At 31.2% G+C, this 15641-nt stretch overlaps 1 protein-coding gene and 1 long non-coding RNA gene across 2 annotated transcripts; one reads left to right on the forward strand and one right to left on the reverse strand.

Annotated features, from left to right (window-relative positions):
• Positions 1–253: 253 nt before the first annotated feature.
• Positions 254–2304, reverse strand: LOC123005988. The gene is made up of 3 exons (XR_006412794.1): positions 894–2304; positions 566–839; positions 254–460 (listed from the first exon to the last, which is right to left on the reverse strand). It is a non-coding gene; the product is annotated as an uncharacterized LOC123005988 (long non-coding RNA).
• Positions 2305–10483: 8179 nt separating this feature from the next.
• On the forward strand, positions 10484–11571 carry LOC123004862 (trypsin-1-like). The gene is made up of 3 exons (XM_044398352.1): positions 10484–10529; positions 10582–10762; positions 10815–11571. The coding sequence occupies exons 1-3, from the start codon at positions 10484–10486 to the stop codon at positions 11362–11364; spliced, it is 777 nt and encodes a 258-aa protein (XP_044254287.1). The 3' UTR covers positions 11365–11571.
• The last annotated feature ends 4070 nt before the right edge of the window (positions 11572–15641 follow it).

Genomic DNA, 15641 nt, shown 5'->3' on the forward strand with positions numbered 1-15641 from the left:
GTACCTTGTCATATCTCTTTGTTAAAAAATCCACCAAAGATAACAATGATTAATAAAGTGGTCTTTTATTAAGTCTCTTAAACTTGATAAGTTCGTACGAAATGTCTAGACAATCTTTTAACCTGAATGAACAGGTTAATAAAACAATATTATCAATTTTCTAAGATTTGTTTAATTATAATATCACTATATAAAGGGAACATCTACCTCAAAAATTAATCATTTCTAAAATGAAATTTGTAGTACTGTTTGCACTAGTATTGGCAACCGTCTCAGGTAATCCATTTTTCTTCTGTTTTAAAACATTAAATAACAAATTAATTAAAAGCGGTTCCACCGTTCCTTCGCAAGAACAAATTCTTTCCCGACGGAAGAATCGTCGGAGGTTCCGATATTCCTATTGAACAGGTACCTTGGCAAGTTTCTTTCCAGTATTATGGTTCTCACATCTGCGGTGGTTCTGTAATTAGCGAAAAATACGTTGTCACTGCTGGTCATTGCACTGATGGGTAAATCTCCTCAAATCTTTTTCAAATACTTAAATTATTTTATGCTTTAGACTTACAGAAGATAACATTTCCATTCGTGCAGGAACTTCCATTCGAGGATCAGGAGGCCAAGAAGTAAAAATTGCGAAAATCCACCAAAACCCTAAGTTTGATTACAGTAATATCGATTACGATATCACCATTTTGGAACTGGCCACTCCTTTGGAACTGTCAAATAAGGTAGCTCCTGTTAAATTGCCAGAAAATGGACAGGTCTGGCCTGATGATACAGAAGTTCTTGTAAGTGGCTGGGGAACTACCGAAGAAGGTTCAAGTATTCTTTCCTCGGCTCTGCAAGGAGTTACTATACAAATCATCTCGTATACTACGTGCATACAAGCTTACGGTGAAGATATTATAACTACACGCATGTTGTGTGCTGGAGTGAATGGTGGAGGTAAAGACTCCTGCCAAGGAGATTCTGGTGGTCCACTGGTCGTGGGTGATGTTCTTGGGGGAATTGTTTCGTGGGGGGCAGGATGTGCTCGCCCTAATTTTCCAGGAGTTTATTCAAACGTAGCTGTGCTTCGTGATTTTATCACCGAAGTAACAGGATTGTAAATTTATGGCTTTGTCATTAAAAAAAAAAAGTACTTTTTTAATACCCCTGAACAGTCGAGTACTAAACACTTTGTTAATGAATAGAAAATATTTAATTACTTATAAAAGTTTTTTTCAGTACATTTAAAAGGGCACCTTTTAAAAAAAAAATTTCTAGTAAAACTAATTAATTTAATATTCACACATTTACAAACAAAATGTTTCCGAGAGCTAAACTGGAATGTCGCAAACCGTTCAAAAACAAAATTGTGGTATCAGGAGCACAGCAGTGGTAAAGTTGAATAGGATTATCTATTCATAAGATATTCGCAAAAGATAATGTTTCTAATTAGTAATTACTTCTAATAAAAACTATTAAAACAAATTACAAGAAACATACTAATATTGTTATAAGTAGCGTGCGATCAAAATAGTGTATCATGCAACTAGTGTTATAAACGCCACTTTAGACATGAGTTTTATTAGGCACGAGCGAAGCGCAGAGGAGCCGAGCAAGTGTTTAATAAAATGAATGTCTAGAGAAGTTTATACACGTGTTACATACTATACTTTTTCTACGATCACCACCAAAAAAATACGTAAATAAAAAAATATTTGTACTTAATTTTAATTTAATTTGGTATTATAGTTTACCTTTGTAAATTGTATTCCTTGTCAGAAGCAAACGATAACAATTCTTTAATTTGTTGTTTTCGACTTTTTAGGTTTATAACCATCAGATTTACCCTTCAGCAACGCACACAATTTGGGATATTTTCTCATGTCAACATTGTTTTTTAGGTTAAGCGTCATCCGCAACATTGAGTAGACTGTCCACAAAGAAGACGGTTTCATCCTTTTCTAAAGATCTTGAAAATATGCAAGCAGCACATTCTCAGATAAAGAATTTATTTAATTTCTTGACCCCAATCTTGGAAAAGTTTATATGCACGTTTGTACTGACTTTTTGATTTTTCCGGCAATAAACTAGCAGTTGCCGAGGCCGCTGCTTCGATAATCTCGGGTAGAGTGCAAATTCCATTAAAAACAACATCTTCTCTTTCATTTTCGTTCATTTTTCACAAGCCGCAGTTCCGTCGAAATGACAACTAATTGATAACTAACAGAAAGCACGTCGGTGAAGTTAGTTAGCAATAAGTAATATTTTTCTTGCTCGCAAAATTACAGTCGACCAAAAATTTTCTGCTCTCGCCACAACGCGTTCCCCCCAAGATTTTCGTTTCGTGCGGCCAGAGTCACACTCGAAAAATTATTAGAATTACAGAAAGCTAACTTCAGCCCATGACTAATATGACATTTGCTATTAGCAACGTGACTAACACGCCTATAAGTCACGGATTGTCAAGATGTGTATAAAAGGTCACTTAGCGTCATGGAAACATATGCGATAATCCGTGTTTTAGATGTGGGAGTAGAAAAATAGTATATTATGATACGAGTTTTATAAGAAGCATTTTGTCGCACGCACGTGTTTAGGTGCAGTAAGTGCGACAAAATGACTTATAAACGAGATATCATACAGTATTTTTTCTACTTTGCACTTTTTTAAACAAAAAAATAAAAATTTTGGAATGTAGGGAATTTTGCGTCAGTTGGCGACATTGCGTGGTGGCTAGGTGGCTATTAAATAAATTAATTTGAAACGTCATTATTTTATTCGTAAAAATGAATTTCGAAGGTGTCGAAGACGTTTTGCAATGTACGGCGTTAGAAATACCGACCTTGACGGCAAATACGATGAACAGTTTACCTAACCACAAAAGTCTCAAAAGTAACAGTAAGTAAAAAAAAACAAGTTAGCCTTGTATCCCCAGAACGAATGGCGATAGAAGTTTGATATGAGGCGATGTAATTTAAATACTTTTAAGCGTATACCAATAAGTTTTGATGAATAGTTTTTATAATATTTAACTGTATTTATACTTTTTAGCGATCCTGTATAATATTTTTCGATATACAAGCTGCACCAGAACTCGCGTCCCAGAAGAAAATGCCATATAAAGTAAGATACCAGGAACATGGAAAAAAACGCTAAAAAAATTTATCTATAAAAATTTCGAATTTATGAGAGTTTAAAGTTTGCACTTTGACTCTATTTATTTCTGTTAGAAACCACAAGGAAAAAAACGTACCTGTGTAAACACCTCAGTCGAATAAATTCGTAAACGTAAAAACTCGATGTAGAATGGCCGTGTTCAAAAATAAATTAAATATTACATTTTAAAATTCCAAGATAAAACTATAAAGTACCACCAACGTGCAGTTGCGGAATTAAAATTTCTGGCAGTATTATCATTTTCATAATGTAAACTCTAAAACAATCTTTACATTAATAACTTCATTTTTTACTCTTGTCACGTTTATGTCATTTTCACTTATTTACTTTCAAAAATAGTGATTTGTGGCATAATAAGATCAAAGCAATGATATAATTAAACTTAGTTCAATTAATAAATTTCCTGAGACAGACAAATTGTTTAATTAACGCTTTTAACAACAAAAATAAGTTTATTGTCAAAGGTCAGTCATGATGATAGTAAAGGATAGTTTACAATTACAGAAAAATACTGCTCTTTAATTTAACTTTAATTCCGCAACTGTACCTAAATAATAGGTTATGCTGTGCTTTTTTTCTTGTGCGCTTTTTTCCGTGTACGCTTTTTTCCTTGTGCGTTTTATTCCTTGTACGCTTATTTCCTGTGCGCATATTTCCGGTCATACCTTCGACGGGCTTCAAACAACTCCTTCGGTGATTTTGGCCTCCTTAACAGTCCTGAATACGTAAATTATAACGCACTCAAAGAAGTTGTTAACGCAACCAAACGAGGCGCAAAATAGAAAAATAAACTTTAAATGTCTATTTTCAAAACACTTATGTTTGATAACATTTCCGACGTTTCAGAGCACTTTTTTCTCAGAATCTGTTTGTTCAATTTTTACTTAATCTAATGATCTGATTTATCTAAAACTACATCATTCATTGTATTCCATTTGACATTTAGGTCCAAATTAATCTTAATTTAATACTTATAATGTTTCCGTTTCCATTGATTATTATTAATAGATACCAATCAGGTACACCTTACTCAGAAATAACAATCTTTGTTTAGAGATTTCTTAAAAACGTCTCTATCTGTTAAGCTTTTATTAAAATTAAAAAAGTAATTAAAAAGTAGTAGATATTACAAAAACAATTGATTCAATTTCAAGTATCATCATGTAAAAATAACATTTTTATAAAAATAATAAAACATCAATTTACGAAAATTGTTTATACTTAATAAATGTATCTTGTTTCAAATTTATAAAATAACCTCTTTTTAAATAGTAATGGATTTTTTGGCTCTAAAGTTATTTCTAGGATTCAGCATAAAGCTATAACAATTTTTTTCTATTATTTCTTTGTTTCAAAATACACAATACAATATTTGTCTTATTTAATAAGTTAACCTGTAGACAAGCCGATTTACAGAAAGTAAATTAAATTTTAATATGGAATGAAACCAATTCGAATTAAGATGTCATTTCCAAATTAATTTCTCAATAGTGAGTGGCTCTATGTAATAGGTTTCTGGTACGGTCTTCCACGAAATTGTAAAATTCGCTTATGATTCTTAATTTATTTCTTAATGAGTATTGTACATACATATTAATGTCCAAAAAGTCACGGACCAAGAGAAATTTCARGTTAGATAAAATACCAAGAACATGTAATTTTAAAAAAATCTATCTCTCAAAAAATTTGGACATTCATGTCTGTTTAATGTTACTGATGATCTTGTACATACACGATGAATAAAAAGTGGGAAACCAAGCTTTTTTTTCGTAAACTAACCACTTTACAAAAAAATAATTAGTGCAGTATAAGGTACATACTCTAAAAATGGGATCGTTTTTCAAAAAGAAATGTTTTCGAAATTTAAAGACTGAAAATGACTTCTAATTGAATAAAATTATTTTTTAAACACTAGTTTTTTTAATAAATTCTTAAAGATTTTTTGAAATTTTGAAAATCAATCAAAGTGGTTGTTTCATGCATTGGATCATGGAAGAGCCCTGATTTCTGTGCAGTACTATGGGTTGGTTTCGGATGGACTAAAATAGAGGAAAATGAGTTCTTATTGGATTTTTAAAATTCTTATTGAATTTGTCCCAATTTTTGTGTTTCATCTTTAAATTTTCTTAGACGATTTTAGCTCAATAAATAAAACATCACGCCAAATGTGCTTTCGGTTAAACGTAGTAAGCTGTTACGCGATGCGCACCTGTGATTGTGGATAAAACGTTATATTGCAGTCGTGTGTTATCGCGTTTTATAATAAAGTTACTTTATTCCACTAGTAGATAAACTGGTACTTGATACGCAACTAAAGTGAGGAATAAAGTCTCTTTATAGAGTGGATAAAATATTTTTTTTAGCACTAGTTTTTTTTTCACAAAGATTTTTTGAAATCCACCAAAGTGGTCGTTTCCTGCATTCGATCATGGAAGAGTCCTGATTTCTGTGCAGGTACTATGGGGTGGTTTCGGATGGACTAAAATAGAGGAAAATGAGTTCTTATTGGATTTTTAAAATTCTTATTAAATTTGTCCTAATTTTTGTGTTTCATCTTTTTCTTAGACGATTTTTTGTGCTAACCCTTTATGACATTGTTTCAAAATTAATTCAAAACGCCAACATTCTTTATTAAAATTACCATGAATGAGTTTGCTAGTGGTACCAACGTTAAGACTATTTGACATTTTCATTAAAAAAAAACAGACTACATGATAATATGGAAATTGACAGTTCTGTTTTTTCTCAAAAAAAGGCTTGATAACAAAATCTGAATTAATTTTTATGCTTAGCTTTTTATCACCATTCGGGAGTTGGTCGAACACTTTTGAATATAAAAAAACACCCCCTGTATAATATAAAGATTTTTAAAAAAATTACAAAATTTTGATATTTTGAAACAAAACCGTCTAAAATTCTACGAACGTGCCACAAAAATGACGCGCTTTTTGAACAAAGAATGCTTATAATTCTTAAATAATTTTTGCATAATTTTTTATTTTGTTTATGTCTGTTTAAGCTTTAAAAATGTCGTCTGATGATAAACTAGTATTTATTTTTTGCAAAACAAAACATCCCAAAGTTTTAAAAGATGCTCGAATGGACCAGCTTCAAAATTTAGTTTGTTAATTAAAATTGTTAGCGTTTTTTTCCAAAGCACTCTTCGCAAAAACACGTTTTCTTAATTTTGATCAGCATGTAAAATTTGATCATATTGTGTGATACATCGTTGTAATCAGGAACAAGAAGATTTTTTAAAAATACGTAAATCAAATATAGCATCCATAAGAAAATACAAAGTTGAGTGTTGTAACTCTAATATCAAGAACGCCTTGAAAAATACGATGACAGATTTAGATTGCTTGTAAGAAAGTGCTTTAAAAACGTTCTAGTTAAAAACGTCTACGTCTTTTAGTTTTCGCTTGAAAAAATAAAAACCAAAATAACAAATTTCCGTTTTCTTCCAATAATTCAAAAACTAAAAATCACACATTAAATTTTCTTTCAGATTATTGTTCAGCATAAAAATGTGCAACTTTGCCCTAATTTAACCGACCTCGTATCTCTTATAATAACTGAAGTAGAGCTCGAAAAACGAACCCCCTGTATAGTAACAAATATTCAAATTATCGGGTGTAAGCACAAAGTGGTTCAAAATGTACTGCAACGATGCTCATTTGTGCTATATTTAATTTATTTATTTTAATAAAACAATGTACTATTCCAATCAATCATAAAAGAGTAATTCCATGCCAAAACGATCACTTTTAAAACTCATTGTTTCTGATTATTGTAAATTTGAGATATGTTATAGAACGTCTAAAAATTAGTGACACGTATTCCACCGTTTTATATTTTTTCAATGTATGTTGAAAAAACAGGGGTGTACAAAATTAAGTATCTCATAACAAAAAGAATTTTTATCTAAAGAACAAATCAACACATTGAAACATTTGGCAACATATCTCAAAAACGATAAGAGCTAGAAACTTGAAATTTGGTATGTAAGTTACTTGTAGGTAGGTGACGCAGCACGAAACAATTGGTAAAAATTGGTATCACCGTTCGGCCGCAAAGACCAAAAGTGGCTATAAAGCGGCCGCAAAATTATACGGTTAAAGATACAATAAATTCATGGTGATACAAATTATTTAGAATCATGAAATATACCTTATTAAACAGTAGATGTGATAAAACAAAAGAATAATGGGTACCAAAATAAAAAAAAAACAGCGACAACTACGATCAATTTCGCGTGTAATCCGACAGGTGGCACTAACGCAAGTTAGGTTTGCTACTCGGAATTCCAACACTAAATTATTGTCGTTAGGATGTTTTCCGAATAAGGATGAGGRTAAGGAAAGTCGTGTGATGTTCACACCATATTTTTTTATTCTATTTTCTGGTATTAAAATAAAAGTATGTAGATTTCGCGTACCTTTTATGGGTTTCGCTCGACTAAAATGATCATTTAAAAAATCGTAGTCTTTCAACTTGTAAATCGTAAAGTCTTTCAATACAGAGTGGGTCAAAAGTTCCGGACCTACGTAACATGCCATGTAAGGTAAGATACCAGGAGCATGGAAAATATGTAAAAAAAATCTATCTATAAAAACTTTGAAGTTATGAGAGTTTAAATTTTGCACTTTGACTTTATTTGTTCCTGTTGGAAAAATAATTTTCCATGTTTTTTTTTTGCTACAGGCAAAAAGAAGAAACAAGGAAGCTGTATCCTAAATTATAACTCTATTTAATGTTATTTGTGGATTTTATTGGCAAAATTTTTGTACCTTTATTAAATAATTATAAAAAAAACATACAGGGTGTTTGAGGATTGCGAGCAAATATTTTAACCACTAATAGGACTCGTCAAAAAAAACAACTTTTTTTTATTCCAACTTTTGTTGAAAGCACGTCATTTATGAGTTAAAATTAAAAATAAATTGAGGCTGAAAACCCGTCCCCGCCTATGTCTTAATACGATGTTTACAATCATTCATAAGAAAAAACTTTGGAACGTAAACAGCGTAAAGACAAAAAAAATTATCGCTACATTAGGGTTCGYACACACAGCCCTTCAAAGGTATAAATTTGAGCTGCGTACACTAATTCACTAATTGTTTCATGTGAACCCCCAAAAAACACACGTATTTAAATCTGGTGACCGCGGTAGTCATTGGCGACCAATCCATCTCTAGGGAAAATGATTGTTGAATCCATTGGTGACGACTTTGGCATAATCTGATGGAGCTCCACTTGTAAATACCGCATGTGTCGCCAAGGGCACGTCCTCCACCAAATCGGACAACACATTTTCCAAAAAATCCAGATAAACGACACTAGATAAACGTTGAGGAAATATGTGGAGTCCAATTTGGCGATCTTTAATGATCGCTGACCAAACATTTAGTGAAAATCAGTCTTGGAAGTGATGTCCGTACACTAGTTAATTTGGCGTTAGGGCAGTTGGCCATAATGACTTGATTGAAAATTTGATTTCAAATCGATGTGCACAATTCACTTGAAAGCGCATAATCGACTAACTAAACTGACACGTGTAAACAAGTGATAATTTTTTTGGACAAAAAGTTTCTTTTTTTCTGTATAAAAACTTTCACGGTCAACATTCAATGCAATACGCTCTATTAGTGTGACGTCAGCAAGGTACGTGACTGTACCTTTGAAGCTAAACAAATAAAAGTTTATTTCTTGAATTCTGGACGTGTAGGGAGATTGTTTCTAAGGAAATAGTTGCTATGAAAAATGTGTGTCGTTTCGTAATGGTTTTAACAATTGTAGTCAACATTTCTGTAATGTAATCTGTTCTAACCTCACTTTTTGTGTACGTCAAAAATATGTGTACAGCATTGCCAGAATGTTGCAAACGACAGGAGTGGATAGGTCGTACCAAAACAAAACAAAATAAAAAATATTAACATTCACATAATGTGTATTTGGCTGAGAATATAAATTATTATTTGTTTACAAGTAAATATAAATATCTAGTAAAAAAAATTCTAGTATCAATTTGGTACTCTAGTATCACAACTGGCAACACTGTATGTTTAGCTTCAGTACAGTCGCGTCTGTGACGTCACCTCTAATAGCCCAACTTCCAACTAACAAAGACAGACACACTGAACGGCTCGTGAAAATCATAGGGGGGAAATTGCAAAAATAACATTTGGATACGGAATTTGTTTGGTCTTCAATTCGACTTTTCATAACAAATTCTCTTATTGGTTAAAATATTTGCTCGCAATCCACAAACACCCTGTATACAAGATCATCAATATCATTAAATAGACATAAAAAATGTCAATTTTCAAAAAATAAATGTAAAAATTTTTTGACAGATTTTTTAACATTTTTTTCATGTTCCTGGTTTTTTACCTTACGGTGGCATGGTCACGTTGGTCCGGGAATTTTGACACATCCTGTATAGCCAAACGTAATATGTGAAATATTTACTCAACCGAAGAATTTGTTTTTTATTATTGATATTTTTTGAAAAATAAATGATAATAAATTATTGGAAATTATGTGTTTTCTATTTAATTTCCTAGGAAACGCTACCTTCAAGCGATCTTAGGGGATCATGCACATTCTTAAAACGTCCGTCTTGAAACTTATATGAAGACATAGTAAAAATGTGAGAGTTTTTACACAAATTTTTTGAGAATCTTAAAAACCTGCGTAATTGTTTATTTTTCTGTTTAAACAATATATTTTTAAATTATTTGTTAATAAAATTTTTGTAGAGTACATGTATTATCACGTTCGTAATGCCTATTTATATCTATTATTTAAAACAAAAATCATTTCAATATGTTGATTTTGTTTTGTAAATAAAAATTCTTTTTGCTCCGAGGTACTTAATTTTGTACATCCCTGTTTTTTTCAACCTTGAAAAAATAAAAAATGGTGAAATACGTGTTCTATAACATGTCTCAAATTTACGAAAATTAGAAACAATGAGTTTTAAAAGTGATCGTTTTGGCATGGAATTACTCAAAAACAATTAAATGTGCATAACATTCAATAGTAAAGACTTGGTTTTCCTCCAAAATGTTATACCTTGTCATATCTCTTTGTTAAAAAATCCACTAAGAATAACAATGATTGATAAAGTCGTCCTTTATTAACTCTCTTTCTTTGATAAGTTTGTACGAAATGCTTCTAATAAAGGCTCGACAATTTTTTAACCTGAATGAACAGATTAATAATACAATATTATCAATTTTTTAAGATTTGTTTAATTATACCTAATATCACTATATAAAGCAAATACCTATCTCAAAAATTTATCATTTCTAAAATGAAATTTGTAGTACTGTTTGCACTAGTATTGGCAACCGTCTCAGGTAATCCATTTTCCTTCTGTTTTAAAACATTAAATAACAAATTAATTAAAAGCGGTTCCACCGTTCCTTCGCAAGAACGGATTCTTTCCCGATGGAAGAATCGTCGGAGGTTCCGATATTCCTATTGAACAGGTCCCATGGCAAGTTTCTTTGCAATATAATGATAAACACTGGTGCGGTGGTTCTATAATTAGCGAAAACTACGTTGTCACTGCTGGCCATTGCACTTACGGGTAAATCTCTCCAAATCTTTTTCAAATACTTAAAAATTACTTTATGTTTTAGACTTACAGAAGATGACATTTCCATTCGTGCAGGAACTTCCATTCGAGAATCAGGAGGCCAAGAAGTCAAAATTGCGAAAATCCACCAGCATGATAAGTTTGATTCCATTACTGTCGATTACGATATCACCATTTTGGAACTGGCCACTCCTTTGGAACTGTCAGATAAGGTAGCTCCTGTTAAGTTGMCAGAAAATGAACAGGTCTGGCCTGATGATACAGAAGTTTTTGTAAGTGGCTGGGGAACTACCGAAGAAGGTTCAGATATTCTTCCCTCGGCTCTGCAAGGAGTTACTATACAAATCGTCTCGTACACTACGTGCAGAGAAGCTTACGGTGAAGATACTATAACTGCACGCATGTTGTGTGCTGGAGTGAATGGTGGAGGTAAAGACTCCTGCCAAGGAGATTCTGGTGGTCCATTGGTCGTGGATGATGTTCTTGGGGGAATTGTTTCGTGGGGGGCAGGATGTGCTCGCCCTAATTTTCCAGGAGTTTATTCAAACGTAGCTGTGCTTCGTGATTTTATCACCGAAGTAACAGGATTGTAAATTTATGGCTTTGTCATTAAAAAAAAAAGTACTTTTTTAATACCCCTGAACAGTCGAGTACTAAACACTTTGTTAATGAATAGAAAATATTTAATTACTTGTAAAAGTTTTTTCAGCACATTTAAAAGGGCACCAAATTAAATGCACAGTATATTATTTAAAATGTCAAGTATTTTTGATCAGTAAAAATAATAAATGCATAGTAAAGAAAACGAATGAATGTCTATTAAACCTACACATTTACAAACAAAATGTTTCCGAGGGGAAAAATGGAATGTCGCAAACCTTTCAAAAACAAAATTTTTGTATCAGGAGCACAACAGTGGCGTACGCTCATTACACTGATTATTACTATTTGTGCACAGTTTCCAGTCCTTGCTAAAATCATTCTTGCGCAGGGGCCCTTGCTAAAACATACAGGGTGTTTCATATAATTTTACGAGGCCTGTGCCTATAAGATGCAATCAATAATACATATTTCGATACGAACTTGATTAAAAATTTTGAAAAATTGGATAATCTTCTCTAGTTTGTTCATCCTTTCAAAAATTACATTTTTAGTTTTTTTTAGTTTTAGTTTTAATAATTTTGATTAAAGTTACTGAGCGTTTATTATTTTTACTGTGCAAAATATTATATTATACCTACTGATTTTTATTTTTTCACTATGCAAAAATTAATTAAATACTGAATGTTTCGCGGCGGAGACAACGATAGGGAAGAGGTAAATGAAAATTCCTACCTTTGAGTGCTCCCACGTAGAATCCAACCAAAAGGATGAGGTAGGAAAATAGGAAAGGAAGGGAAAGAGGTTGGGATGATAGGAATCTTCACTAATTCTTTAAAATCTGCGGTTCTGCTGAGCAATTTCCAATATTATCACTTTCTAGTTTCAAGACGAGTGATTCCAACAAATACAAATAATTCACACGAAAAAACCAAACATAAACCGAAACCTTGTTTTTTTAACATAAACATTTTGTTTTTCTTAACAACCGAAACTAGGGCCGAATGTCAACGCTCTCTTTAAATTAACTAAATACAAATTATAAATTATTATGAGAAAATAAGGACGCGACATTGATCATTTATCATTTTACACTGATCAACATTAAATTACATATTTACTGAGCGCTTTATTGATACCCATTTAAAAGTTAACATTAAAATATTTTTATCTACTAGCATATTAGAATCAAACCTCGTAATAGTAGAGAATTTAACTAGTAAAAAAGAGTGATAGTTTTATAACAAGATAATTTACGAGCGTAGCGAGTGTATTAAATTTTCACGAGCTAGAAAACTCACTTATCTTAAGCGTTAATCATGCTATTTTTTGTGTGCCTACTAACTGAAAATTAGTAAATAAAAGCAATATTTTCTTATAATTTATTTAGACTTTAATATTACCTATAAGTTTCTCTGTGCAAAAGAATGGTAACCACAAATAGAACTACCCTTAAGGGTATAGAACACCAAAATTAATTTTACAATTTTTTTTTGATAATATAGAAAAATAGCTTACTACAATTATAAGATATTGCGGAAAAATATTTAAAAAATTCTATATTTATTTATAACGGTGTAAAAGGATTTTGAACCTGAAATTTCAGGAATTTTATTCAAGCCAACGGTAAAAATCTGTAAAAAATTTATAATTTTGTTTTACAAAACCCATTAGAAACGTGTTTCTGTTGTTATTATTGAGCTTTTTTTTATTTTTCTAATTTATTTATTACAAAATCACTGTTTAAATTTTTGCATTTTTCACATTGCAATGCAAGACTTTATCTCACAGAAAAAAGGTGTTTTCTCTCAATCATGACATGAAATAATAAATTTTCAACAACAACATCATCAATTTTTTTTTAATTTGAGTGTAAGTTAATTAAGTTGAAGAGGAATTTAGTTTCACTATGGTTAATGTTCACACCCAATATTTGGCTCAGCCCATTTCTATTATAATTTTTATGACATCCCGGTCGGACCTTCCTACACAACTCAGGGAAGTCAAAAGAACATGGCGTTTTCTTCATTTAAAATGTAAACTGAAAATTCATACTTAATTAATTCGTTTGGAGTCCAATAATTATTTACATTACTAGCTAAAAAAGCTTACTTTTAGGTGCGAGGTTATTTAAAAACTCCGAGCACCTGAAAGAGCGTGTAATGTATTAAACTTCATTCTCCCGTGGACATTTAATAAAATTCAATGATTATAATAATATAATTCAGTAATTATAATAATATAATTAATAATAATAATATTAGCCGTAAATCGCAAAATTTAATTTGTGTTCGTTCACAGCATCGTGCAGGTTGTGTCGAGTGTTAGTGTTTTTCAAAATGCCTAAAGCAAAAAAACCAGTGTCGCGTTGTATAACACAAAATAATAGATCATCATTAATTAGATCATTACACAAAAGTTTAAGGTAAGTGTTTTTTAATTTGTTTTTATTTGCACTATATTTTTATAAAATAATAAAAAAAGCATGGGCTATACAAAAGTATAAGTAAAATTTCTATATTATTCAATTCATATGTAGAGATCGGATTTTTTGGAAGACAAAAACTTTATTTAGGTGTCATGGTGTCAAAAAAGGGTAAAATTTGAATCTTTTATAACAAAACTCTAGATGATCCCCAAATTAACACAGCCAAACTGTGTTATAAACTAGTTGATGGGAATATTGCGTGAGTATTTCAATTCTATTACAAGATATGCTTATTGATTTTTATTTTTATCAGGTCCAAGGACAATTGAACATCACAAGAAGAAATTTTTGTGATATCATTCTTTTTACGAACGTCGATTTTGTTGTGAAGAGAATAATGACGGATGCCATTTTTTGAGAAGACATGTTGCCCAAACTTCAAAAATTTTATATGGGCAATATTCTGTTCGAACTAAGAGATCTAAGAATTCTATCTAAGAATCCGAGGGAACCGGAGTACAGGATAATGGCACATTTAAAAAAGCATGAAAAAAGAAAGGAAAGTGCGATTGTGCTTATTGTAAAAAATATAAATAAAAGTTTTCCATATTATGTTTGTTATTTTATTAAAAAAAAACCAGTGTTAACCAATTTTTCGTGTCTAATGTTGGTATTTCAATAAATTGATTTAAAATACAGAGTGGTTATAAATGATTTTCATCTAGCCAGCTTTGGAATTTGTTTGCATGTAACATTATTTGTGCCGCTCTACTTTTTTGAAAGCTTTAGTTCTGTCATTAGTGTCACTTATTAATTAATAATAAATTGTTGTTAATTAATTTTTTTTGTTTCAACTAATTTCCAATAATAATTGAACTTTGGAAGAAAACAAGTTTATAATTGAAGTCTATTTTCGAAGTGGACGCTTAGTAAACGGTGATTTTTCAATTTTGAGTTACAGCAAGTAGGTACCCCTATTTTCGTAAAGAGGCATTTTTTATTGTACATGGAAAATTCACAGCTGGCTAGATGAAAATCATTTATAACCACTCTGTATATATTTTTTTTCAATTTTTTTCAGTTTCGTCAAGAAACTGCAGCCACATTTTTATACTTGCTCCACCACCCTCTAGGGGTCGACCCAAGTCCAACAGTATTTCCTATCTCTATTAGTAGATATCAGTAATACAGTTTAAAAACTATCCACTTACCGAATTATACAGGGTGTGCCAAAACTTTTGTACCTTTACTACATAATTATAAAAAAAATATATAGAAGATCATCAGTATCATAAAATAAACTTAAAAAATGTCAAATGACAAAAAATAAATATCAAATTTTTTTGTCAGATAGAATTTTTTAAACATTTTTTCCATCTTATTTTGTAGAGGGTGTTAAAAAGTTCAGGAGGTAATAGTATAGACCAAAACAAACAAAAAAACCTTAACAAACATGGGTCTGCAAAATAACGGTTTCGTAGATATCGAAAATTATTCGTTCTTTGAAACATTTATTTGCAGTCTGTTTAAACAAAAAAGAGAAGCTTCTATACAAATTCTAAAAATTTTCACATTCGATATCTATCTTTATTTTGGTCCATACTATTACCTCCCTAAAGATTTTACAATCTTTTTTAACTATGTTACCTGTGTTCATTAAACTCAAGTGCTTCGACAAATATTTTGCATGTCTTTGAGTAATTCACTTGTCAAGATGACATAATTAAAACTCTTTGGTGGACGATCCATACAGGCTCTCCAAAAATTGCGTGCACAAACTTTTAGGGGTAATTATATACCACAAATTATGAAAAGAAATTTCTATCAACATGGGTCCAAAAA

The sequence above is a fragment of the Tribolium madens genome, unplaced genomic scaffold (genome assembly GCF_015345945.1).
Source record: "Tribolium madens isolate multiple individuals breed KSU strain unplaced genomic scaffold, Tmad_KSU_1.1 Scaffold_20;HRSCAF=117;Tcas5.2_LG4, whole genome shotgun sequence".
In the NCBI taxonomy this organism is placed as follows: Eukaryota; Metazoa; Arthropoda; class Insecta; order Coleoptera; family Tenebrionidae; genus Tribolium; species Tribolium madens.